The sequence below is a fragment of the Mustela nivalis genome (genome assembly GCF_964662115.1).
Source record: "Mustela nivalis genome assembly, chromosome: 6".
Taxonomy (NCBI): Eukaryota; Metazoa; Chordata; class Mammalia; order Carnivora; family Mustelidae; genus Mustela; species Mustela nivalis.
In genome coordinates, this window is record NC_139025.1 from 82,861,488 (window position 1) to 82,888,807 (window position 27,320).

At 48.8% G+C, this 27,320-nt stretch overlaps 1 protein-coding gene across 6 annotated transcripts in view; it reads left to right on the plus strand.

Annotated features, from left to right (window-relative positions):
- The window catches only part of FRMD5 (FERM domain containing 5), a 310,983-nt gene that overhangs the window by 250,572 nt on the left and 33,091 nt on the right, over positions 1-27,320 (plus strand). For all 6 annotated transcript variants that reach the window (XM_082735296.1, XM_082735297.1, XM_082735299.1 and 3 more), the window contains exons 2-4: positions 15,158-15,262; positions 18,921-18,963; positions 19,207-19,285. In XM_082735296.1, the coding sequence (XP_082591422.1) occupies positions 15,158-15,262; positions 18,921-18,963; positions 19,207-19,285 (227 nt within the window). The remainder of the gene's footprint in view (positions 1-15,157; positions 15,263-18,920; positions 18,964-19,206; positions 19,286-27,320) is intronic.

The following is a 27,320-nucleotide window of genomic DNA, read 5'->3' on the forward strand; positions in this document are numbered from 1 at the left end:
ATTTCATTCAACTCAGAAGAACTAAAGATGAAACATTCCCCCTCCCCACCCCCCACCCCCACCCTATACCAGCAGTCATGGCTTTTTCTAGCAATATTCCTGAGTTAAAGAAAATGCAAATGAACCATTTGAGATTCAACTTGAAGTGAAAACATTTTGCAGCTGTCATGTTTAATTTGATGATAAATATGAGTGTTAGTAATTGTCTTAATATATTTCTTGAATAAGTATCTCAGAGTTGAGGGGCGCCTCGGTGGCTCAGTTGGTTAAGTGTCTGACTCTTGATTTCGACTCAAATCACGATCTCAGGGTTGTGAGATGGAGCCTGGCATCAGACTCTGAGCTTGGTGTGGCACCTGCTTAAGATTCTCTCTCTCTCTTTGTCCCTCTGCTCCTTTTCCTGTGCGCACAGGCACACTCTCTCTCACTCTCTCTGAAAAAAAGTTTAAAAAAAAAATAAGGCTCGAATATTGATACACACATGGTTTCTCTGCTTTGCTGATTCAATTCAACTGTGGTACCTACAAGAAAGAAATGTATTCTGACAACATTTTTTTAAAAGACAAGATTTGCCAAAACAGTGTGCTCTAAAAATAAATCAATGTAATGACTGATTTAAGAAATCTTAATTACATTCTTAGTTAATTCAGTAGTCAGAGCTTTAACGGAATTAATGACCCATTCACCAAAGTCATCATAATGATGCTCAATTTAGAGTAGCCTTGGGAGGCCTGGATGGCTCAGCCAAACGTCTGCCTTTGGCTCAGGTCATGATCCCAGGGTCCTGGATTGAGTCAGGCTCCCTGCTCAGTGAGGAGCCTGCTTCTCCCTCTGCATATTACTCTCCCTGCTTGTGCTCTCTCTCTTTCTCTCTCTCTCTCTCTGACAAATAAAATCTTAAAAAATAAAAATAAATAAAGATAGCCTTTCGGGGCACCTGGGTGGCTCAGTCAGCTAAGCATCTGCCTTCAGCTCAGGTCATGATCTCAGGGTTCTGGGATGGAGCCCCACATCAGGGTCCCTGCTCAGTGGGAAGACTGCTTCTCCCCCTCTCCTCCCCCTGCTTGTGCTTGCTCTCTCTCTCTCTCTGTCAAATAAATAAAATCTTTAAAAAGAAAATAAATAAAGATAGCCTTTCAGCCTGTTCCCCAGTCTCCTTGCTGAACTGAAATTGTGGAAATTGTCCTCCATTTTCTCATTTACACCCTTCTTCAAATTGATCACTTGACCATCATTTATTCTGCCATCTAAAAATGTATTTAACCCATTACATTTTATCCTCCTTGCCATTCTTTTAGCTTGGGTGTACATCAGAGCTCATCAGGAGCGCTTCAGTGATTTTCCAAGTAGTCTTCCTGCTTCTGGTCCTACCATCTTCCAGTCCTCCTCCACCAACATGAAATCTATTCAAGTCTTACTCCCATTGAGAATTTTCCACCACTTGCCATCACCTATGGAATAAAGTCCCTAGCCTGGCATTTACGGCCATTCACCCTCTGGTGCTTGTCTGCCTCTCTGTATTGATCTCCTGCAACAGACTTCCTTGTACCAGTGCACTTGGCTGAAATCTCTGCCCTGCTCTGCACATGCAGTTCCCTCTGCGATGTCCCACTCCTAGGCTGCAAGTTCTCTGCACCGTTTAAAACTCACTTGGTAGGGACACCAGGATGGCTCAGTTGGTTAAGCAGCTGCCTTCAGCTCAGGTCATGATCCCAGCATCCTGGGATCGAGTCCCACATTGGGCTTCTTGCTCAACAGGGAGCCTTCTTCTCCCTCTGCCTCTGCTTGCCTGTGCTCGCTTGCCCTCTCTCTCTCTCTCTGACAAATAAATAAATAAATCTTTAAAAAAACAACAACAACAAAAAAAACACCTCACTTTATAAATCACTTCCTTTCTGGTTGTCTGATTCCACCAGATCTTCCCTGGGCCTTGTACATACACCTCTGTGATGGCGTAGATCACTCCATTGGACTTGGGAGAGATTCTCCCTTACCCCAAAATAAGGTTCACCTTTGGTTAATGGAAAAGTGAGGGAATCATCCCATCACTCTTTGTCCCTAGAGCCTCCCTTGTCAAGGAGAATAAGCTTAAGTAATAGGACCTCAAAAGAATTCTTACTTGGAATATAGAAAGGACTTGAATCTGCTAAGGTGGCCACTGCAGGGCCCATTCCATTGACTGTCACTCACGCAGTCTGATGTCACACACTTTTCCGAGTAAGCATCTTTGGCTGATTGAAAAAATACAGAAGGCATTCTACCTGAAGAGAAAGACCCACAAGGCCAAATAAACTTGCCAGGGATGCATTGTTTTGCTGAAGCAGCTTTTCTCTTCATGAGCTGATGATTTTCTCTGGCCTCTGCATGTCATGTTGAAGATTAAGGATATCTGGAATGTACAAAGGAAGAATAAGATCGATACCAGCCTTTGGGGATGGAGAAAGAGGACATAAGATCTCTCCTGTTACACCCAACCAAATCCCCAGTCTGTGGGATTTGGGATTGGTTACCAGCCAATCCCTAATCTCTAGGATATAGAAATTTGGAAATGTTCTGACTCCAACCCCCACCCCCAAAAAATCTAAGGAAAAAAATAAAAAGAAATATGGCTTAAATGCACCTTATTTCTCCTTTTTCATCTTCAAATGTCGGTGGCTGTTACCGGTTTCCTGTTGGTTTTGAGGATTTCTCCCTTTGTGTGCCCTCCTGGAGAAGGCCGGCATCTGTGCTTTTTCCAACGGGAGTGGTTTTCTGATTGTAGTGGGCCAGTAGTGCCCGGTTCTAAGAGATCCAAAGAATTCAGAGAAGAATTCAAGCAGTCGTGTTAACTACACATTTAGCTATATAGTCAGAGGACTATAAAGCCAACCCAAACCTACAGAGAAGGATAGAAATTACAGGTTGCTTCCACAGGGACCATATGAGAAAATCTAAGATGGGAGTTTAGCATAATAGAAAGAGTGTGAACTCTGGGGCAAGGCAAGCCTGGGTCGGAGTCCCACAAACTAGTCATGTGGTCTTGGACAGTCTTGTAACTCCACCAAGACCTAGTTTCCTCTTTTGTAAAATGGGGTTAATAGAAACGTTCCTCATGGAATTGTTCTTAGCATTAGAGATAATGTTGGTGGAACGCTTTGCACAGGGTAGGCTCTTAGGAAATGGCAGTTAGGATTTTGGCTTTGTGTTAGGAATGATGTGATGGACTTGACATCCCACCCGTTCCCCTGGGAGTGCTGTTGGCAGTGGTCCACACCCAGCGACTGCTTGAGGCAGGGGTGTAAAAGGCCTGGTTATTTTGGCTCAACTTACAACAACTTTGGAGGGCCATTCTAACTCCAGAACTCCCCACGGATCAGCCAGGTTGACACCAGGCCTGCATCATAGCTTGGCTTCTCCCTCTGCCTATTCCAGTTTCCCTCCACTCTTTTCCATGGGTGTTGATCCCAAGAGCACTTCTGGAACATGTCGTGCGTGCTAAACTTTCTTCGAGTCTCTACTTCCTGAGGAACCTGACCTGTGACAAGGGCTAAGGCAAGTATCCTCAGATCTCGTGTTATGAACCATCCACTGGGCTCAGGAGCTGAAGCCTGAAGCTGATCCTGTGGCACCTTAGCCAGGTGTCAGGAAAAATTTTAGAAAGACAGGCAAAGCATCAGAAAAACTGTAGGGGAAGGAGGAAGTCTCGAGACATATGGACTTTACCGTAGGAAGGCATTTGATAATTTCCAGAAGTTAGAAACACCCTGAATCTATTCCATCTGAACCCAGCAGCCTGTAAATGTTTTCTAGCATCAAACTCGCTAAAAAGAACTTGGCTATGACATTCACATCAATATAATTAAGCAGATGTAACGATTAGCCTTTTCCCAGTATTGAACTTTAAATTCCCTTTCCGATGGCAAGGACCCAGCTAGAGACCTTCCTGGAAGGAGACCCAGGTTTTCCTTTCTAATGACTGTGGCTTAAACACTGATTTTGGAACTGGGCTCTATTGTAGGCTCCTTTCCGGTGCCCAGTGGCATTTAGGCTGGGAGTTCCCTCTCCCACTCAAGTACAGCCTATGGGAGTTAGAATCAGAAAACTAGATAAAAGGTAATAGCTGGGAGATCAGTCCTGCAATGCGTTTCCAGGGTTAAATGAGACGCTGCTCTGGACAGGGACTCCAGCTCCAGGAACAGTCTCAGCCCAATATGGTCCTCCTCTGCTCTTCCCTACCCTGATCTCAGTGGCTATTAGGGGTTGACCCAGGACGGGGAAGCTATCAGCCTGGTCCTATCATGGAGTAATAGACCAATAAATACTTCCTGAGGACCACGTACAAGGTACGGAGCTGAGACGGCGAACACTGCGTGCCACGCTCCGTCTCTCCTGGTAATGGGGAAGAATGTGGACCTGAAGGTGAGAAGGGCAGCAGTAGAGCAGGACAGTCATACAAAGTGTGAGTGCCATGAGATGAGAGCAAAGATGACTTTTTTCCAAGTCACTATTTTGTGTCTCTAAGTCCCCCATGTCTGCAACCCTGAGAGTGCTCAAGCAATGCTCTGCCCAAGGGAAGCCCTCAGTAGATCTATGCTGAACTGAGTGTTTGTCCCAGAGGCTTGTCATCCACTGTGTGGTCTGCAGATTACTCAAGATTCAGTTTGCAGCAGATTTTGCAGTGCAAGATTTTCTTCAGCAGCAACATCTCGACCAGTGTTGCCGTGCAGACCTCAGGGACCCTTGGTCTCGGTGTTGGTGGCCTTGCTGTAGGGAGGCACAGAGATGACAGGGGGCTGTCAGAGGCCTTGCGGGTATGCTGGGCTCCGGGCTCCTGCCTCCCCTACTCTCTCTCCTGCTCTTCAGGCTGAAAAACTGCAGAGGGGAAGCAACATACTTCCAGAAGTCTTGCTTCCTCTGTTTGTTTTCTCCTTCACACCACAAGCTCTGGACCGTGTTGTCACCTGATGCCCTGGGGATCTGGTCCTCTCTAAGTGCATGTTAGCAGATACATTTCCAAGCCCGAGAATTATTTATAGACCAAGAGGCACCTGTTGCTGTTCAACCCCTGAATCATGACATCTGGGAGAACCCTCAGGAAACTAACGAGTTCATGGACCCAGAGGCACTTGCCTCAGCACACCCTTCTCTTCTACCTTAGCCTAGGTTCAGAGGCTGTGCCTCTGGGTAAATTTAGGACAGTGAAGGATGAGGTTGGAAGGGACACTTGGTCAGCTCCTTCCCATCTCTGTCATTCCCTATCCTTTCCTTATTGGACAGTTGAGTTACTCTTATATACAGGGCTGTGCAAATAAAAGAGCCAGACTGTCTCCTGGAACCCCTTGCAAATAGAAATTCAGAAATCCCACTACCACTCTGGTTATAGCCAAGGAAACAGGGGCTTGGAGGGGAGTGGGAGGTAGTCTCAGGACCCACCCTGAGAAGATTCTGCACTGGTCTTCACTGGATGAGTCCAGAGATGTGCACTGGATGATCTGATAGGATTTTTCCTTCGCTCACAGCGGAATAGAAAATGCCCAGACTCAGGGGCACCTGGGTGGCTCAGTGGGTTAAAGCCTCTCTCTGCCTTCCGCTCAGGTCATGATCCCAGGGTCCTGGGATGGAGGCCCGCATTGGGCTCTTTCCTCCGCAGGGAGCCTGCTTCCTCCCCTCTCCCTCTGCCTGCCTCTCTGCCTGCTTGTGATCTTTGTCTGTCAAATAAATAAATAAAATCTTAAAAAAAACAATGCCCAGACTCAGAGCAAGATAAGTTTCACACAATGGCCTTCACTGTCTCAGACCTGCTAGAGGCGGTTTCTGGAATTGAATGAATTCTGTTTAGTTACTTTTTCCATTTACTTTGAGCAACAGCCTCGAGTTTTTTAAATTAATTAAACTAGCGATAAACGCATTAAAACTCTACCTTCTACAGCTACATGTTTAGCTTTTTCTCTGTTGAACTTTTTTTATCCTCATTGAAGAGAACATGGGCTTGGAGTGTGATTACTCTGGTCAACGAATAACAGAATCAGAGACTTGGGGCACATAAGGGATTGTGGGATCATTTAAACAGAGGGAAACCGGGACGCCTGGGTGGCTCAGTTGGTTAAGCAGCTGCCTTCGGCTCAGGTCATGATCCCAGCGTCCTGGGATCGAGTCCCACGTCGGGCTCCTTGCTCGGCAGGGAGCCTGCTTCTCCCTCTGCCTCTGCCTGCCATTCTGTCTGCCTGTGCTCGCTCTCTCTCTCTCTCTCTCTGATAAATAAATAAAATCTTTAAAAAAAAAAAAAAAAAAAAAAACAACAGAGGGAAACCAAGACTCAGAGAGGAAGATGACTTGCCCAAGAAGGTGCCTTTCCTTTCTCCCATCACTCCGCATCCCCATCCCCCTGATCTATGCTCAACACAGAAGACTTGCCTTCTTGGCATGGAATGACCTCTCCGGGGCACACATTCTATAGCCACCCATTTCCCCACCCCCGATAGGAGACCAGCTGGATTCTGTCCTGGAAAAGAGAGAGGAGAGGGGAGGCGGGTCACGCACCGAGATGGAAGTCTGACTGAGAAGCCAGAGAGAAGGGAGCAGTAGGCAGAGGTCTGGGGCAGCTCCCAACCCACCTCCTAGATAAGAGACCCTAGAGGCCAGGAGGGAAAAGGTTCTGAAACAGACTCCCTACCAATGACAGCAAAACTGGGGCAGGAAGGAACTTATTCTCTGAATCTGGTTTGAGGGTAACTGCTGGCGTTACTTTGTGATGATCTAGTTCATGGCAAAAGTGCAGTGAGTTTTGAGCTACTTAGCCATCGAAAGTAAATGGTAATTGGGGGCTTGAACTTTCCAGCCGGAATTGGGCAGCTGCCCACTGTCATAAAAGGCAGAATTTGAAAACCTGGCAGGAAGGAGCAGAGCTCTCTGGGGTACTTCCTTTGCAAGCCTAATGCTCTGAAGTCGGTACTGTTGGTGTGTGACACGGTGAGGGCAGAACGCAAGTGAGAACTTGGCTGTCCGAGCTGGAATTCAAATGTCTGCGTTTCCTCCCTCATCCTTGCGGCTTTGCTCCCAGAGCAGCTCGGGACCAGCGGGTGCTGGACAGGGATGGATCAGGTCTACTGGTCCACAACCAGCAGCAGCATCCCCTGGGAACATTGTTAGAGACGCACATTATAGGGTCTGGCCCAGACCCACCAAACCAGTGGCTCTGGGACAGTGGCCCCGCTTTCTGTTTCAACAGTGCTCTGGGTGATGCAGGCTGAAGTTTGAGAACCTGGTCCAGGGCACGGTGTGGTTCTGAATGCATTGCTTGTCAAGGAAACTCTGCTTTGAAGTGAGCTGGCCATCTGCCTCCTAGTTTGCCCCCCGCCCGCATCCCCTCTACCCAGAGGCAGCCGCTGCTGGGAGATCTGGGGTTTATCATGTTGCTCTCCCAGACCTCAGCATGTGTACAGTAACTGTCTCTGCTGTCTGTTTGGCCCCTGTCTCCGTCCTCTCCCATGATTCTCAGTTGTGTTGTGCCAGCGAGATTGTTTCCACTTCGTGCTAGGAAGGGAGGCACTCAGAGAGGTGGGCCCCCCCTGCAGGACCACGGACCACGGACAGGCCCTGGCACGTGGCCTCAGAGCTCTCATTGCTCCAGTGAGGGGTTTTCCAAGGGGGACCCTGGCCATCCTCAAGAGAGGCAATGAGCATACCCTGTCTGTCCCAGCTGCAAGTACCAGTAGCTTTGAGTGTTAGAATGAGCTCTGGCGAACACAGGGCTCCAATCAGAGAGCTGTGGGCTCTGCTTGTCCAACCTTCCCCTTTTATGTGCCAGGCAGTCCCCTGAGGATTCCGCCAGGAAGAGTCTGAGACAAGAGTTAGCTCCCCTGGCTTTAACACCGGAGAGAACCAGTTATGTTTTTTGAGACAGATAGAGGCTCTGGGTTAATTTAATGAAATGCCTTTTGCCAAATGTTTTTCTCTTTTTATTCTAATTAATGCCAAGGCATTAAAGGGGACAGTGGCTGTTGGAATTGTGTTGTATCTCATCCCCTATCGCTCTCAGCTCCTCCTTTCCAAGCATTAGGAATGTGTCAAGAGCCGGTCATAAGCTCTGCCTTTGTCTCCATGGCACTGAGTAGAAGCTGTCAGGCCCCTGGGGGATTTGGGTTGATGGCATATATTTGATATTTTCTACTCTTCTTCCAACCTAGTCTTAGGGAAATAGCTTTGGAGTATGGAGAAGACACAAGTCCGTGCTTTGAGAGCCTTGTGGGGCAGACTTCTAAAATGGTGGCCATCCCCATCAGTCAGGGTACATTCCATGGCCAGAAACCACCGGAGTGTTCTTCTCTTCTGTATTCTGTTCCGTGAGTGCAGTGGATCATTGCTAAGACCTCGTCATGTTCAAGTTCATTCAGCCTAAAGAAAAAACACATCACAGGAAGCAGAGGAATTTGGTAGAAAAAATACACAGGGTTTTTATGTATATCTTGTCTCTTATTTTAAGCCTCACAATAATCCTTGTTTCATAGATAAAGAAATGGAAGTTCGGAGAGATCAGGGGACAGGCCTGAGGTCACAAGCTGAGAAGCAACAGAGCAGGGCCCTGACTCCAAGCCTGGGGCTCGTCCCCAAGTGCCTCCATCTTCCCAGAGCCTTCCCCCTCTCTGCTCCCTTTGCCTCCATCTTGGCTTGTAGGGAACATGAGTGAGCTGAGGGAATAGTTGAAAAGGAGACTGCACTAGGACTCAAAAATCCTGGCCTCTTTCATTTACAGGCTGTGTCCATCTCAGAATCCATGTGTTTGTTGATACAGGCAAATAAACAGTTTTCTGCTGAGAGGGAGGGAAATTGAAGGAATAGCTACAGGGTTAGGAGAACCAGTTAGACTGCTGAGCTGGCCATATTGCTGACCCTGGCCACTAGCCCCTCCCTACAGCCCCAGAAATGCCCAGATTTGTCAAATAGCATGTGCCTTTGCCCTTTGCAAAAGAGAAGGAGCAGGGAGGCAATAAAATAAGTTGTTAGTCTATCTTTAGGGTTGGGGGCAAGGAGAGGTCTGTCTGCCCGAAAATGCTGGGCTTCCTTTACGATTGATCTGAAGCAACATTTTATGAGAGGCACGAAGTGTGTGTGTCAGAGAGAATATGAGCTTCACAGAGTACAAAAATACAAAGTACTGAGTTTTCCCTAAACAAGCCTGGCTGAGTTTTCAGTAATTCTGCAGCTGTGATATGACTAGTCCACTGAGATATTCGGTGCTGGCTGGAAAAATACAACAGAAATGCACTCCGTCGAGAGCAAGAAACAGGGAGACTTTTAAGAGTCCCATGACTTATGAGACCAGCCTCGGTCTGGGAAAGATAGACAAATTTGCTTTTTTTCAGGCCCAGCTCTGAAAAAAGTTCAGGAACTTCACTGGGCCCAGGGAACCCGCAGAGGCATGAAGGCGCCTTGCCCCTTGCGGCATCACCACTGGTACCTCATGGGAAGTCCGGCCTTCCCATGAGCCCCACTCTTCTGGACTGGACAGCAGCAGCTTTGAAGGCTCTGCTCAGAGGGTCTTAATTGATCTTGTTGAGTCTGGTTTGGCTGTCTGCGCTGATTGAGCACTCATCCTCACTCCCATGACATTCGCTTGCACACAGTGACCTCCAGACTGAATGTGCCCCCCACCCCGCCCCACAAGCCATACCATGTGGCACTGAGCTCAGCTGTTTTCTGACCCCAGCAAGGACTGCCAGTAGGACTCCCTGAGGCACCATGCTTGGGATCTGAACCTACAGATATCTCTTTGTATCATAAAAATCACCCCCACTCCCTCAGTTTCCATGCCAAATCGGGGGAGGTGGTGTTGGGGGAGGAAGTTGCTATCTTTAGTAAGACCAGTGGCTGCAGGAGTCTGCAGGTGAGCTCTGTTCTCTCCTTCTGAAGTCTGACTTCTCTCCACTTGGGATCTGGCCACTCCCCCGGGGCCCCATCGCCACCTGGTTCCCCTGGCCGCATGGCTCCTGACCCTATGGCCTGGATCTCTAGTACCTGCCTGGACCCTATCCTTCCCGGCCTCCCTGCCGAGTCCAGGCTTCTGTCTCCTCTAGATTAAGGAGCCGAGAGCATGCCTGGTCAGGCTCACCTATGACTCTGCTGCATCTGGGGGGACCTGCTGCAAAGACGGTATGGCTGCTTTGCTCCCAGGAATGAGCTACTCCATCTTCTCCCAGAGGGAGCTTGGCGGCTCTTCTAGCTGCAGCCTCAGCAGTTCCTGGACAGCTTTTGTGGGTTTACGACTAAGCAAGAAAAGTGGACTCCTGAGCCAGGAGCTCAGCAAGAGTTCCGTCCCTTCAAAGAAAAATGTAAATGAGTGTGGAAGGTGCTGAGGTTAAGAAATCTGACCCCCCCCCATCCCCACCGCTATTGGCACACAGGCCCCTTCTCCTTCTGCCTGAGAAAGCTGGGCTGGATGTACCGCTGCCTGGACATTGATTCACACTTCCTGGCTCAGCTTATTCATGCCATGGCCCCGAGAAGAGGAGCTCCATGGCCGTTTCTCTGGGATGTTCAAGTGCATTCCCCCTCCTCTGCTCCTGAACCTGGCAGCCATGGGCGAACACATGCGTTCAGAGGACACTGACAAAGAAGGCAGGCTTTCTCTGGCCTGTAAGACATTTAAATATAAAGCTGAGCCAGAACAGAGGCTGGGATGACATCCCACCCCTGCGGCCATATCCTTCCCTGCCAGGTCCCTGAGGAGATTTGTCTAGCCCTTGCCCTCTCCTCTAGGCACCCCCTCCTTGCCGCGGCATCCTGACACCCCCCGGGCTCTTGTGCTCTTGGACTGCAGGTGCCCACTGCCTACTACCCTCCCTCTCACGTCCGCCTTCTCTAAGGGCCCATGAAACTATGGCCGTTTCCTCTTTAACAGCACGTAGCCCAAGGACCAGGAAAGTTGTGATCGCTCTTGGCCTCTTCAAGACTCACGTAGTTTTCACTTAAAATCTGCCTACCTCACGGGCAAGCTAATTAAATGAGGCGAGACCTAATGAGTGGGGACCTTTCTACACATTAGCTGCTCTGATCAGGATGGGCGGTGCCAGAGTCCCTGGGACTGACCCCACGATGGGCTAAAATAAAGCTGCTCTCCTGGCCAGTGTTACTGATTATGAGGCAGAAAATGCAATTAACCTTGAATAGTTTAGGTCACTAAAGTATTGTTTATTGTTTATGCCTGCTTACTGCCTCAGTCTCTTCCCTAAACAATAGAGAACCAGAGCCTGGAGCTCCAGGGAGGAGTGAGAATATGAATTCTCCCAACCTCAGAGTTGCAGAGTGAGTCTAAGGAGTCCGTCCATCACCCTACACACCATACAGAGAGAGTAAATGCGTTGCATGTAGATGCACTATTATTTTCAAATACTACTAGGTAATATTTTCCAATAGGTCCTATTGTGGTTCACAAAATATAAGTTTATTTTTTAAGTGGATGCTTAGTAAGTTATTTCGACCCAGGGATATCTTTGGCAAGAAAATAACCTCAGAGGGTTCACTGGATTCGGGTGCTCTGCCACAGCTCACTCGTCCTGAAGATAAGCATCCTCAGGCTTGGAACCCTGACCTGGTGACGAAACAGTAGTCACCTGTCAACCCAAGTGCCCGTCTCTCCAGAGGAATCAGTGGCACAACACTTAGCACACAACACAGGGTTTAACGTGTGGCGTCAGAGCAACTATAGGCAATGGGAAAAGAAGACAAGTACTCCCTGGACTTTGCATCCCACTGAAAGACAAGATTCGGCTGCCACAGAATATTCCAGAAAGCCCTAGACGTAGTGCAGGGAGACCATGGATAGAGAATCCTTGGACACTGCCGGCTGGCTTCTGAAAGTACGAGGACAGGAAGTTTAAAATTCCTGAACTTGTCCCTGCCAATGGCTTCTTGTAGGGAGGCTGCTGTGATGGTTCGGCTGACTGATACACCCCCTCCCCACCCCACCCCGGGCCCTAAGGCTGCCTCAGGCCTCTCCACCAGCCCCTGGCAAGAGTGGGTTGCAACCCTCTGTGAAGGGTGCCGCGGCAGTGCCCTGAGTTGATTCTGCCTTTGTGTTTCTGCTTGGAATTTAAACTTGATGGACTTCTGTCATAAGGAGGGACTCTCTTTCTGCCTCTCTCCTCATTCCCCTCACCTCCCACCCAGCCAGAGAAACAGCAAATAAAGATGCTTCTCTTCATTAGTCTCTTAAGAGCCTTGGAGCTCAAAACCATGCCTCTACCACCAGTAGATGGACCTGAGGGAACTATGACTTCATGGTGGGGAGCATCAGTTCCACCAGATGCTGAAAAGTAGCAAGAAAAAGATCCTTTTCTATTGATATAAGGGGAGTATAATGGAATTTTTTTTTTTCTCATAACAATCTGATGAGAAAAGCCATGTTTGCTTTTTCTTCCTGTGAAGTGGGAGAACTCTGAGTTTGGATCTATCGAATATAAAGTTCTTGCCAGCTCAGGTCCCTATGAGTGTATCCGAGCTGCCAGCTCCTGGAAATGAGAATATATTCATATTTTTATTCATAAAAATATTTTTATGGAAGACATGATTCTCATTAAAAGTTCTTGTGATTTCTCTCCCACAAGCACATATTCCCCATGGCTACCCCAGGCTCCTGCTAATACAGTTGTTGTAGGGACGGACGTGAACTACGTCAGCCATGAAAACTCACCCTACTGATCACCATGAAGTAGCCCCCTCAATACAAGGCAACATTTTTAGAGAAAAATATTCACAATATGCAACTGGTTCTTAATATTCCAGTCCAGTAGCTGAGGGGGAGATAATAATACAGGACATGCTGCATGGGATAGAGTTAAACATATTTCCTCTGCTCCCGGAAGAACCTTATAGAAGAGTTTAAGCTCTTCCCACACTCTGGGGTATCAGTGAGGAAATAGTTGGCAGTCCCTGCCCAAAGAGACAGTTGTTGATGGAGTCTTTTGCAAAACCTGCCCAGAAGTCCCTGCATGGTTTGTAACAAGTCTGCCCCCGAGAGTAGCTTTTTCTGGTGGGAGATCAAAGGGTATAAGGATGGGGCAGCTGCCTTGGGGTCGTGCTGAGAGGGAGCGTGGGGCCAGCAAGAGAGGAAGGCAGGTGCCCTCATGGCGCTGCTTCCCTTACTTGAGCTGCCTACTCACTCATCCTTCCAATCCTGCAAGGATAAGCTTCTTAAGATATTTGCTGAGAGATCAGCTGTCCTGCCCTAGTTCTCCTTGGAAAGTATAGGGTGAGCCAGCCGACAGGGAAGTGGTGAGGTGTAAAGCCTTTTGTGGAGGTCAGAAAGGTCTGCCCATTCTTGGAGCAGCACCAGGCCCCTAGGGCTTCATGAGGGTGAGATACCTTGGATTTTAGAAGTCAGCCTTGCTTTTGGATGCAAATGAGACACAGTCCCCCCAGAGGTGATCATCTCCACTGAGCTGCAGAGACCACAGGGGACAGGCCCAGAGACTGCTGTCTTACAGAGCTCCAGATAACTCGGACGGCTTTCCACAAGCCACCCTCCTCCCAGCTCATCCCAAATACCGATGCTGGTCTCTGAAGGAGACGATAAAGGTTTAGAAATGGCCTAATTTCCTAATTTATGAAAACTTTTAGCCAACCCTCCACCTTCTATCCCTTCAGTCGTTTGCTTATTCAGTGACTAATTGTTGAGGACCCAGCTGCGGTAGGCCAGGACCCGTGCTAAGTGCTGCGGAAGGGCTCCTGCCTTCATGAAAATCACAGTCTAGAAAGGGAGCCGGCAGGAAAAAAACCCAAGTAAACAAATCAACAAGATAACTACAGACCGTTGTAAGTCCCAGGAAGGGAATAAACAGGATAAACGGATCATAATTGGGAGGGGCCCTTCTGTAGGGGAAAGACCTCTGCAGAGAGGACATTTGAGCTGAGACCTCTAGAGAAGGCGTGCCCCGCCCCCCCAAAGAGCTGGAGGAGGGGTGGTTCAGGCAGAAGGCGTACACAGACCTCAGGAGCCAAAAGCTTTGAGGCATGAGGGAGAGATGCCATGGCGAGGGAGTCGTGAGGATAACGATTTGGGAGGAGTTCGTGGGAGGCATGAGCTAGGGTGTGTAGAGCCTTGGCGGCCATGGTTGGAATTTAGGTTTTATTCTGAAAGCCATGGGAAGCCATTGAGAGTCTTACGCAAGAGCGGTGACCTAATTAAAGATCACTGTGTGCTCACGGCCACCTTGTTTGTAATAGCAGATTAGAAAGGCGTTCCCTGAATACGGAGCTGGGTAAGTAGTGTGGGTTCATCCTATTGTCTGCAGCTTTTAAAAACCATGCGGCCTGTCTGTATGTACTGCCAGGGAAGGATTTGCAAGGGATGCTAGGGAGGAAAAAAAACCAAGAAATAGAATACAGCATAAACTATGTTGCCACTGTATTTTAAAAAGTGATTTATCTGTAAATAGGCTTGCTCCTGTATACAGTCCCACATTAGGGATCCACAAGGAGCTGGTCATGGGTTGCTTCTGGGAAGGGGAACTGAGGCACAGGGTGACCAGGGTGGAAGGGAGACTACTCTTTGTAGTGTATCCTTTCGTACGTTCGAATACATCCGTATGCCTGTGTTACATATTCAGCAATAAAATGCCCCATGTCTAAATTGTGGTCACGTTGTTTGCTGTGGGGACAGAGGGTGTTGAGAGATGGTGGTGTCTTGACCTTGGGGTTGGTAATGGGGACGGAGACAAGTGGGTGGATTCAGGATCTACGTTAGAGGCAGGGCCTGCTGGCCTCGGTGTGTCCCACACTGACGTGCCCCGCTCCTGTGAGTTCTGGAAAGCTTCATGCATTTGAGATTGGAACTGGGCTACCTGACTCTCCTCTGACTTCTGTGACATCTTTGTGGAATGAAGCATTCTTGGGCTCCTTCTAGGTGCAAAAAGCCTCGGAACTCGAGACTGTCTAATGCATTACAGTATGGAGGATGCGGTTATAGACATGTGCCCTCTTCATACCCTCATCCAACTTAAGATTTTTTTAAGTAATCTCTAGTCCTAGTGTGGGGCTTGAACTCATGACCCTGAGATCAAGAGACTCATGTTCTACCGACTGAGCCAGCCAGGCGCCCCTGAATGATTTTTAATGGCAACCAAAACAGAGTTACACTGAAGAAGCCCTATCGTTTTCTCAATGAAGCTTGCTTGCTTTGCAGAGAGATGCCAAAGGCCAGTACCTGTTTGACCTTCTTTGCCACCACCTGAACCTTCTCGAGAAAGACTACTTTGGGATCCGCTTTGTGGACCCAGATAAGCAGCGGGTAAGTCAATATTCAAAGCACACATGGAGAAGACGGTTGGTCAGTAGCCTGAGGCCTTGAACTGCCATGCACACTCTTAAGTTTAGCCTCAGGTATCAGGGGCCACCGGGGTCCTGCAGTTGGGTGTCACCTCTTCAGATCATGTAATGAGATCAGGAAGCCACCTTGGCAGAGCTCAGCTAGTGTGGCCTGTCGTTTCACAGATGCTGAGATGGCAGCCTGGAGGGCTGATGTGATCTGCCCAAAGCTGGCCAGCTGGCAGCTGAGTGGCGGGGCTGGCATTCTTGTCTTTGAGCACAGGTCACAGGCTGAGCTTCTCGCATCTGCTTTCTAATAAATGAGCTGAAACACACAGTTCTGGTTACGAAGGGCCTCACCTTTCCCCAGTTTGGGCAGCACAGAGATAGAGCCCAACTGACATAGGCCTCTGAGCACCCTGCCAATGCTGTGGTTCTTGTTCTGCTCTACAGGCACGGGGCTCTTTCCAGACAGAGATGAGAACAGGTCCTTCACCCCCAGGCCCCAGCCTCCCCCTCAGCTTCCTCTCCCCTGACCTGTTTCCTCCCTGCTGTGGCTCTCCAGATGTCGTCCATCTCTCTTTCCAGAGCCAGAACTGCCCTTTGCCCGATAAAGTCTCCATGGTCTTGACATATGCACTTTCCTCAGCTCTGGAACGGAGTATAAGACCCCAAAAGAGCCATGACACCAAGAAGCCACATGTCCTCACATGGTACAGGTGTCCATTTACGCTTTTTACAAGAGAGTTTCTTATTGTTTATTTTTTTGGTCTGAGCTGTTTCTTAAGAAGGCAGGCTGGTTACCCCAAGTTCTCTCCATCTCCTAAAGAGAGTGGCTTATGAAGAAAAAGGGACAAAACATATCATTATTTTCTAGTTAGGTCAAAATGTGCTTGAGAAGAGTAAGAGAGTACATGGAGGGGATCAAGATCAAAAGCAGGAGGAGATAGAAAACTAGAAGGAAATGGGGAAAAGGAGAAAGAAACATGTACAGAGTGGCTACCATGTGCTGAACGGTGCACTGAGCACAAACCTAGTTTTTCAGGTTTGTGACGTCTTTTAGCCCATGTATGTTGAGCCCTGAGTTGTATCAGGCACGAAGCTAAAAGCTTCACATCTGTTCCTTAATCCTTACACAAATGAGATGAGTCAAATAGCAAGTCAAATAGCCATTCTCTGGATGAGGAAATAAAATCTCAGATTAAGTAGTCACTTGCCCAAGGCATATGGTCTGCCAGTCTCCGACTCAGAGCTATCTCATGCCAGACTCTGTGTGGGTCCTAAGGTTCCAGCTGAATTCATACCTCATAGTTTCTGAAGCTGTGTCACTGTACTGAGGGTTTAAGGAAAGTGGAGGGGCTTGGAAAGGTGCTTCAGAATTGTGGGGAAATTGTCACCCTAGATCTATCTACTCGTGGTAGAGATGGAGTGGATGAGCTCCCCGCTCCCTTAGGTTCCCCTGAGGCACCAGAACCCAAGCTCACATCCGCCCCCTTACTGCCTGCTCTGCACAGGTGCCCCATGGGGTCTGGGAACTCGCCCAGTCCTTCCTGGAGGAGCGGCCCTCTCTCTCCTCTCCCCTGTTGCTGGCTCAGGCCCAAGGCCCCACCCTGCTCTCAGCCTCTCCTTTCAAACTGGAGGCACCCTTTCCAGCCTCCAGAGCCTCCAGATCGTGCCCCATTGGCCCAGTGGCCCAAATACAGATGGAAACTCCCCTCTTTCTTTCCTTTTCTCCTGACCCTTCATCCCCAGTCTCGTGTTATCAGTCTGCTAGTGATTGTGAGACCCAGATTCAGCCAGACCACCGTAAAAGGTAACTGTGGCCATCACTTTCCTTTTGGGATCCCTGATTTCTCTCGATTTCTCTGTCAGATCCTTAAAATCTCCTGGACAAGCTGTGACAGCTGTCCCCTCCCCTCACACCCCTCTCGTATCTCCTCCAGCCTCTCCCTTCTTGAGCTCTCACTGCGGGGCAGACTTAAGTCTTCCTCTGCCCTGGCCAAGGGGACTAGACGTTTTGTTGTTCAGCAACACCTGCCTTCTGCTGAGAGCGCTTCTCACTGTCTTTCCTTGTAGTTTCGGTCTTCCACGGTTTATTGATTTTAACCTATCAGTCATGTGCCTGGGGGCGTTCTGTTTACTGAGACCCAGACACTCGCTGCGTTCTCCTCGCCGCACGCAATTCCAGTGTGCTCCGATCAGACAGACCTCCTCCACCTTCACAGGCTCAGCCTCGAACCCCACTTGTTTCCGTGCAATTTCATCTCTTGCCTTTGCTTCCCTGTGAAGCCAAGCCACAGTGGGCCATGTAATGTGAGAAGAACCTCTTAACCACATTGAGTGGCTATAATGAGTTGCCAGCCTCGTGGGAACTCAGATCAGAGGAAGCAAGAGAGCAGAATGTCAGCCCAGATTATCCATGTGCAGATGACGGAAGAACTGGCTCTTAGTGGGTCCATTAGCTGTGTGACCCGCAGCCCAGCCCAGAAGGTGAGAGCTGGGAATCGCAGGAGGCCAGGATGCTGTCTGCACCACCCTGGCTGCTTTCCTGCCAGAGGGAGGATTCAGCCAAGATGTTACACTAAATGGAAGTAGCCAGAAAAGAGGGAGATGTGGGCCCAGCACGGACCGGCTTCCTTTGTCCGTTTGGCAGCCGTGTCTCAAACACTGTTCAAGGTGCCAGTGGCTGTCAGTTTTCTGCCTTCCCAGAGCTTATGGCTAATGGTTTCAGTCTACTTCCACATAATCCAATCCCAAGTAACAGCAGTTGTAGCTCTCTGCAAACTCTCACATTTCCTGATTAGCATAAAAGCAACAAACACCAATAATGGATTTTATAAAGCATTCATGTAGAACTGGGAAACAGTTACAGAATGATCTCGTTGCTTCCTTCCTGCAAACGTGAAGTACCATGGGAAAAAAGGTATTGCTACTATGCCCTGCCCCTACAAAAATCCAGGGGGGAAAACGATACTTTCCTACACATTAGTTGTGGTTAGTTATCTTATGAGACTGAGACTTTAAACATCCCCGATGCCAAGGAATCTGAGTATGTATGCCCTAACACAGGGGTTGGCAATATGCTGTTCAAACAAAGACAAGAGTGTGCACCAGGCATTCCTGCCTTCTCACCACTGATGAACTTCCACCTGTTGACACTTTCTAGAGCCCCGACCAATAGCCTCTATCCCCCCTGCCCACCCCTGCCCCCCCCAAAAGCCCTGCCCCCCTCAGAAAGCTGGCACATAACATGAACACACACAACCTACTAACGTTGGCATCTCCCTGCTCAAGACAGGCGGGGCTTTGTCCCCATCACACATACGTGCATTCGCTTGTGCCTGCTGGTGTGCCGGGAATGTGGCTCAGAACTCTGGCACCCTGCTTTGGAAGGCAGCATTGCCAGGCAAGCCCAGAAATGACATGTAAAGCTGAAACTCTTCCCCCTTCACAGCTGGTTCCATAGGGGGCTTACTTCCAAAAACCCTATCACTCTCTATTCTCCAAGCCTACGTATCATAAGCTTTGGGGAGGCTTTCACCCTGGGCTACCATCTGTCCAGTTCTCTCAAGTGGGTACAACAAGGTATATTGGACGCTGCTTCTCATTCGGGTTTTCTCGTCCTGTGTTCTCTGTTGCAGCATTGGTTGGAGTTTACAAAGTCTGTGGTGAAGCAATTGAGATGTAAGTCTTCCTCCTGAAAAGGTGGGAAGCCTACCCCTGGGTGGGGGCAGGGGGTTGGGGGATGAAACCTCCCGAGTTCAGTAAGTCTTGGTAATTGTTCACCATTTCCCATGTAAGCTGGCCCTAAACCTATGAGGATTTTCTCATGATGGTTCAGGAGCCCGTGCATCCCAGTGGGGAGGGAAGCCCAGTGATACTCTGGGAAGGGTCTTTCCTGAGACGGGCACGCCTCTGTCTCCGCAGCCCAGCCTCCGTTCACCATGTGTTTCCGCGTGAAGTTTTACCCTGCGGATCCTGCTGCTCTGAAGGAGGAGATAACCAGGTAAGGCTGAACTTCCCGCAGCCACAGAGACCTGTTGGAGAGGATGGGAAAGAGGGACTGGAGCCTCTCAGAGCCTCTATTTTGGAAACTTCTCACTCTTAGAAGGAAGGAATCTTCCTAAATAGAACCTTACTTCTACGTTTCGTTTCCACATGCCTTCTTTGATCACCCACTCAATAGAACTGGAACAGAGTGAGCTTTCCTTCGAGTGTGAATACTTCATTTAAACTGGTCACCTACAAAAGGGACCTGGAGTCATTAACTAATCAAAAGTATTTTTTTCTCTTACCAAGGATGTGGCCCCCGTGGATGTTTTTGGAGAGGGTGGGTTGCTTTTTTGTGGGGGCGGCAGGTGCTTGAAATAGACTCCAGTGGCCTCATGTACTTGGGAAATGCTAAAGCAGGACACTACAGAAGAAGCCGGCAAATACTGAAGATTGTAAATCCACGTGGATAAACTCCAGTGTGCTAAGGGATCCGGTCCGTGATGGACTCTTCCTTGTGGGGGCCGTGTTCTGTGGCGGGCAGACAGCTGCGTGGAATGAATCCTGTTTCATCCAGCACCACCTGAGGATGAGAAAGAGCTTCCGGGTCATGTCATCCAAAAGAGGGTCAGAGAGTAGGCGCTTCCAAGCTTCCCCAGGGTTTTGTATATCTGAGACAAATTCACTCTCAAAGTCTTGCCTCAGACATCTTGCTCTGTACCAGGGACCCCTAATTTTTATATTAGAAATACCTAATTTTGATATCTGCAGAATGGCGGTGTTACCTTGGAGAGGGCAGGGCCCCAGAGCAAGAGCAAGGCCAGGGAAGCCTAGAGCCGAGGAAGAGAGAGCTCTGCCGGCTCCCTGCTCCCCCTAAAACCTGGGAGACTGAGGCCATGGCCAGTTAGAGACTCTGTCCTCTAAGTCTTTGCTGTTTCCTTCCAGATCCTTAGCTGCTTGGGAGAATTCCAAAAAGAGGAAAGAGGAGGGAAGAAGGAATACAGATTTACATTCGCTTCCTCTTCCGAAGAGTGTGCCACTAGCTTTATGTACAGTTTCTCAGAGAAGGAAAACGAGGAAATGGGGAGAGAAGAGGGCAAGGAACAGGGCTAAGTAGTGCAAAGAAAGCGAAGAAGTGGGACAGGGAGGAAAGGAGGCTTCTTCACATGGGCCCCAGTGGGAGTCTGGGGAGAATTGGTGGTACCATCAGAAGGATGACGGGATGCTAGGGACAGCGCACTGGCAACACCTCTGAAGCTCTGAGGTCAGCGCGGTGTGTTCATGCTCCTTACTGGGCATGGAAATGGCAGGTTCTGCTCACCTGCACGGAAGTGGATGGGGCTCCCACTTTGCTCATCCAATTACAGGAGCAACTGTACGGTTTTAGGAGCACGAGCCCACCCTGCTCGGGACCTTCAGAGTCCGAGCCTCACTCTGAGCCTGTCCCTCTCCCTCCTACCTGCTTCCCTGTACCCCGAGAGAAGATGATGCCAAGGCAGACCCAGAAGGCCACACTGCTGTCCACATGTTTGGACGAACCTAGCACCTTGCCTCCCAATCCCACACCTCGGGATCGCCCGGTCTCCACCTCACTCAACCAGCAGCGAGGGTGACAGGGATGATTCTAACAGCTCAGTGAGCGGCGGGTGAGAGCCCTGTGGGCACTCGGCTTTCTGATTCGATTAAAGGGCAAAAATATGTGGTTATCTTGGCCCTTAGGGGGAGCTCTTAACAATAGAATTTTCTAAATCAGGTGTTCCTCCATGACACTAATAGACTCTCCTATCCAGAGGCAGCAGAGACCCGGAAGCTCGGATCCTATTTCTGTCATCTCTCATCTCTGTGGCCTTGGACCTAAGATATGTAACTTGTCTGACCTTCAGATCCCTTATTGATAAAATGAGAGTAACAGCTCCTGCACAGAATTGTCGGGAGAACTGACCATTACCTGAGGGTCTTGGACTTTGTGATACACACCCCCATGGCCCTGGGCAAGCCTTGTGCCCAGCAGAGGCTGCCAGATGGAGTCCATGGTCCTTGGACCCCCAAGGGCTCTGCACAGGGCACGGGTACAGTTAGCTCTGGCCTCTCTCCTTTGTTGAGGTGGGAAGGCGCTCCTCTTCTGAGACTTCCCGCTCCTTCTCTGTCCTTTTCCCCCACCAGCTAGAGTCCTACCACTTAAGCAGCTAACTTTTGAGGGCTCAGAGAAAAAGCTATCCCAGGCAATCAGTCATCCAAGTCCTGGTGGCGCAGCACCAGGACCACGGCCAGGCCTCTCTCCAGGTCAGCAAGCTTCAAAGGCACCAGCAAGGGTATGAGCGCCTCCCCCTTCTGCATACATCTGTGCTGAGCATCCTCGTCCTCGACAATTCTCCCCTCGCTGTCCACCTCATCGGCCCTCCTTCCCCAGATGCATTTTCCAAGCATTGCTGGGGCTGTGAAGTGCAGGGTGCCTTGGCCTGATCTGGCCGTTCTGTGGAGGCCTTGGAATTAGCTGAGTCTTTCTGCTCGTTCATTTCCCTGCTGATCTTGAGAGAGCGGGTACCTGCCCCAGCCTCACTCAACACCCATAATTCATTCCTGGCTTGGAACCCTTCATGCCACCTTCCTGCCAAACTAATTTAGCTGTCAGTGTGTTTTTTCCTAGCAATATCGGTCCTAAATTTCCATGCCGTCTCGGCTATTTCCATAAAGCCAGACTGAGAGGAGGGGATGAAATAAGGCATAAAGCACTGTGCTTCCATTTATCTCTTGGACTCTCTCCAGATGATAAATTTAGTTGCCAAATCCTGATTAATCTCTTTTGTCATTTTTTAAAGTAATAAATAGATTTCCTTGTCTGAACTAGAGACAAGGCAGAGAAAACGGGGATTAGGCTCCAGATTTGGCGGTTAACAGGGACCGCAGGTGTGTGAACTCTTGGAAAGATCAAATAGTAGAAGGAAACTGAGTGCAAATGGGCCCCCACCTTCTAAGGAAACAAACTGCCCGACACATGTTTGAGTGGGGCTGCTCACAACAAATATGAATAGAATGACCGGGTAAAATGCAAGAACGAATGGAGTTTATGGGTCATAAGTTCCTTCGATGAACATCAGTTGAGCCTACCCTAGGCTAAGATGGCCTGGTCAGCATTTTCTATAAAAGGCCAGAGAGTCAGTATTTTAGACTTTGTGCACCATATGGTCTCTGGCCCAACTCCTCAGTCCTGCCCTTGCAGTGCGAACGCAGCCAGAGACTCCTAAATGGGTGAGTATGGCTGCATTCCAGTAATATTTGTTTTATTTCCCTGGAAACTCTGGTGGCAAGCCGTAGCGTGCCGGCCCCAGACTAACCTGTTGAAAAGAGCTGGGTTCAGATTCCGGGTTCTTTAACTAACTGGTGAGACAAGGCAAGGGACAGTCTCTCCAATGAGTCAGTGTCCTCATCTATGAAGCAGGGGGAAAAAACCAGTGTCACCTCCAGAGTCATGGTGAGGACTGCGGGAGAGGGTGCATGTTAAACAGCATGGTGTGGGGGACCCTGGCTGGCTCACTCAGTAGGGTGTGCGACTCTTGATCTCAGAGTCTTGAGTTTGAGCTCACATTGGGCATGGAGCCTAGTTACAACAAACCAACTACAGTACAGTGTGTGGCTGACAACAGGCATTCAGTAAATCATTATTACTTTGTTTTGTTATTGTCTGTCTCTCTCTGCTGGAATGTAAGCTCCGTAAGAGTGGGGGTTCTGTTTTGTTCCCTTCTGTATTCCCAGCACCTGTGGCAGTGCCTGGCTTGTGTAAGTGCTCAGAAGTGGATGGATGGATGGATGGATGGATGATGCGTGGGAGGGAGGGTGAGTAGGGGAGCTAGGCATAAGATGTACAGGGTCTCTAGAATATTAAAAGTAAATTTGAAAAACATCTCTGACTGCAAGGAGATGACTATAAGATTATAGAGGAAGCCAGGGACAAAGAATCTGATGAAGGAAAGTCCAGGACCGAAGTAAGAACTCTTTGGAGAAACTCTTCAAGAGATACCAGTTCTTTGCAGAGGTCAGAACCTTTAATTCTGGAACCATCTGTGGATTCATCTCCACCCTGTGATATCAGAAAGCACAGTACACAGCCAACACCTTGGAGAGACGTCCATGTCACAGAAAGACAGGTTTTCCTTGGCTGTCTTTTTAGATTTTCACTTACTCTGCCTTCAGATAGTCCCATTTCATACTTCCATTAATTTAGGACAACATTGGCCTTAAAACAAAAATGGAGATGAGGCCAGGAAGAGATTGGCAAAATTTACTCAAAGAAGTGTCCTAAGGAATAAGCTGTTCTCTCAAATCTGGTCTAAGGCTAATTACTTCTTTGGTTCCAATGAGAATTTCTCTCCAGTGACAGAGTTCTCTTCACTTGATTTAGGACCCCTCTCTCTCTAATAACTAGCCGAATTATCATGGAGGTAGAAAAAGCATTAGGCCCTGAGTCGGGAGGCCTTCCTTGATTCTGGTCACTGTTTATCACCTCAGACAAGTTACTCTACATGTCCGGTCTTTTGTTGCCTGACATAGGAGAGAATTAGGCTCTTTCACTCCTATTCGCAGGTTCTGAGGTGGGGTAACCCATCTAGCTTGCTCACCTAGAGCTGTCTGGGCTGGGTAGCCCTGGCAGGCAGATCTCTTCCCCAATAACAAAGTGGCCCCAGTGGCAGTGTCTAGGCAACGGGATAGTCTTCCTTAGACCCATGTGTGGCAGGGAAGACTATGTCACGTTCTCTTGAGAATAGGTCTAGGGATGCTACGAATCATGTGGAATACATTCTCATGTCCAACAACAGCGACACATTGGTTACCTCTTTCAGTGAACAAAACATGAAGCTTGATGAACGTCACTGTGGCAGAAAAGGGAGGGGGACCTAGTACAGCTCTGTCCCCTGAAGCTGACGGCCGATTCTTTCATGAGCTCCCTTCTTCTTGACTTCAAAAGCTGTGCTTTGTTTTTTAGGACATTGACTTGTCCCCTCTTTCCCAGCAGTTGCTGTACCATTGCCCGGCAGTCTTCCCGTGGTCTTACCTTGACCCCCCAGCCCACACCCGGTAGCTCTCCTACCTCCGTCAGTCTGAAGAATCCCCACTCAGTAGTGGAAACCTGTATACTTCCCAGCTCACTGAGGCACCGACCACGCACCCATCAATAAAGATGCCTCATGGGGTGCCATGGTGCAGTCTGTCTAGCGTTTGCATTTGCCTTAGCTCAGGTCATGATCCCGGGGTCCTGGGATCGAGCCCCAAGTTGAGTCGGGCTCCTCAGCAGAGAGCGTGCTTCCTCTTCCTCTACCTGCTTGCTCCACCTACTTTTGCTCTCTTTCTGTCAAATAAATAAAATCTTAAAAAAAATAAAGATGCCTGGGGCGCCTGGGTGGCTCAGTGGGTTAAGCCGCTGCCTTCGGCTCAGGTCATGATCTCAGGGTCCTGGGATCAAGTCCCGCATCGGGCTCTCTGCTCGGCGGGGAGCCTGCTTCCTCCTCTCTCTCTCTGCCTGCCTCTCTGCCTACTTATAACCTCTCTCTGTCAAATAAATAAATAAAAATCTTTAAAAAAAAAATAAAGATGCCTCATAAAGACAATGGTTCTCGGTGTCAGGAGGAGTTTGTCCCTTTCAGGTGGGAAGGGAGCAGACCCGAAGGTCCAGCAGGGCTTTTTCAAACCCAGGAGACACACAGAGATTCTGACATGCTCCCCCCAGGGGGCATTCTCCTCACTGCCACATTGAGAGTCACAGCCCAGAGCCTCGTTGTCCCTTTTCAATATCTCCTTTAGTCCAATATGTGCTGTCCCTGAATTGGGGACACAGACAGAGAGGTACAGGAGTGATATATGAACTCAGGCCCAGGGAATGATCAGGTGAGTAAGGGATAAAAGTTTGCTTCCACATCCTGCCAAAGCCTGTGGAAGGTAGGAGCAAAGAAGCACTCCCTCCTCCCTCTCTCCCCCTCCTTCCCTCTCTCCCACAGGGAGGTGTGGCATTCTTACCGTGGGAAGCAGAGTGAAGACCCGGAGACCCGTCTTAATTATTCACTCTACATGATGTCTTTTTCTTTCAGTTTTTCATAGCAAACACTGGGGCAGAGCAGGGTTGCTGCTGGTGGTGGTGGTGGTTGGTAGTGAGGAGTGGAGTTCTTAACAACTTTCAGATGAGATTACTCACCTTCCCATTGGTTTGGGGAGAGCAGTCCCTCCTGATGTGGTTAGATGGATGCTTTTGAATATTCTTAGGACAGTGCTTCTCAAACTTTAGATATTAAAGTCACCTGGGGATATTGTTAAAATGATTCAGTAGGTCCAGGATGGGCCTAATATTCTCCATTTCCAACAAGCTCCCAGATGATGCTGACCCCCCTGATTTGTGGGCCACAATTTGAGTATCAGAGCCTTAGGAGAGAAGGTTTAAGTGCTCCTGCATTTGTTAATTACTTGAATCAGTAGTTACCTGTTGGTACCTCTCCCCACCCCAGAAGTTACATGGTCAGTGGTCCTCTTTCTTTTGAGCATTTTCACGGGATCAAATGGGCACAGAATCCTCTGTATTATTGTTTAGCCTGAAAACAGAAGCAGTGAAAACCTCTAGTTGTCCAGGGGGGGCCCAACTTCTTTTTGGTTTAGACTGTTTGAGTTTAAGGGGAATTTTATATTTCCATTACTCCCACAGGGATTCTGTGGTTATCTGTTAGTTTTGTGGCTAACAGAATGCCACAAAACTTGGTTTAAAATGATAAGCATTTATTATCGCTCCATTTCTGTAGGTAAGGAATTCAGGAGAGGCGTAGCTGGGTGGCTCTGGCTCAGGGTCTTCCATGGGCTTGCAGTCATCTGAAGGTCTGACTGGAGGATTCACTTCTTTATGACCTAGTCTCAGATGTTAGACACTATTGGTTCTGTTTCATTCTGTTTGTTAGAAGCGTCACTAAGTCCAACCCACGTACAAAGGGAGAGAATTAAGTTCTACTTCCAGAAATGAGGAGTATCAGAGAATCTGTGGGCACATTTCTAAATCACCACAGATGCCCCAGGACAAGGCATCACTGTAGTAGGTGACACACTTAAGCGTTTAATACCCTTGGTGGTTGCTCTTCTCAGGACACCTGTAATGTTTTGACATCAGAGACCTACTCCTTGTAAAGACATTTTAAAATAGAGGCAACAATTCCATTCCACTGTGACAGGGTCCACCCAATTCCTTGTGGAACTTGGAAGAAGTTACAATGCAAGGAGGGCCATATAGCATAGTGACTAAGAGCCAACAAAAGGGAGTCTCAGAGTCCCGAACTCAAACCCTGGCTCTGCCACTTCCCAGTTGTGTGCAGTGAGAAAAATCACTTAACCCTCAGCGCCCTTATCTTAAAAGGGGGGGGGGGGGGGATAATACAACAAACACTGTATGTTATACTGGAATTAAATATTTTAAGAATGGGGGGATGACAGTACCTTTTTCAAAGTCTTAGGTGAGAATGAGATGAGATAGTGCACGTAAAGTGCATAACCCCTGAACTGGCAAATCAGAAGTGCTCGATACGTATTGGCTACTATTAGCTGTTACTCTTGTTGTCCTGTTTCCATCTCAGGTGAGAGCTTTCTCTGTTGGAAGAAACCCTAGCCGCAAGTTTCTTTGCTTCCTTCACGGGTGCCCCTTTCTAACCTTATTTAGATTCTGAGAGGTCCGGTTGAGCTCTGCCAATAACTGAAGGCCGTGCCACACTTGGGCAGGGTGTCTTGGCAGGCTGAGGCGGAACTCCGCCTTGGACTGGTTCCTTCACCCGCTGTTCTGCTTCTTAGGAAGAAACATCAGCCGGAATCCACGAAAGAGAGAGGACCAGTTGGCCCCTCTCTGCTGACACAGGTTTCTTTTTTAGCACTGAAGGGGCCAGGGCTGGCTCCTTCCAAAACCCAGCACTGGGGTGGGGCACAGTGCTTTTGCCAGAAAGCACCAATTCTGTCTTGAGCTAGTGAAGGAAACCGACAGGTTGTTTTGAATTGAACCCCAAATCAGTTTGGGGCAAAGTACTTAAAAGTCTTCA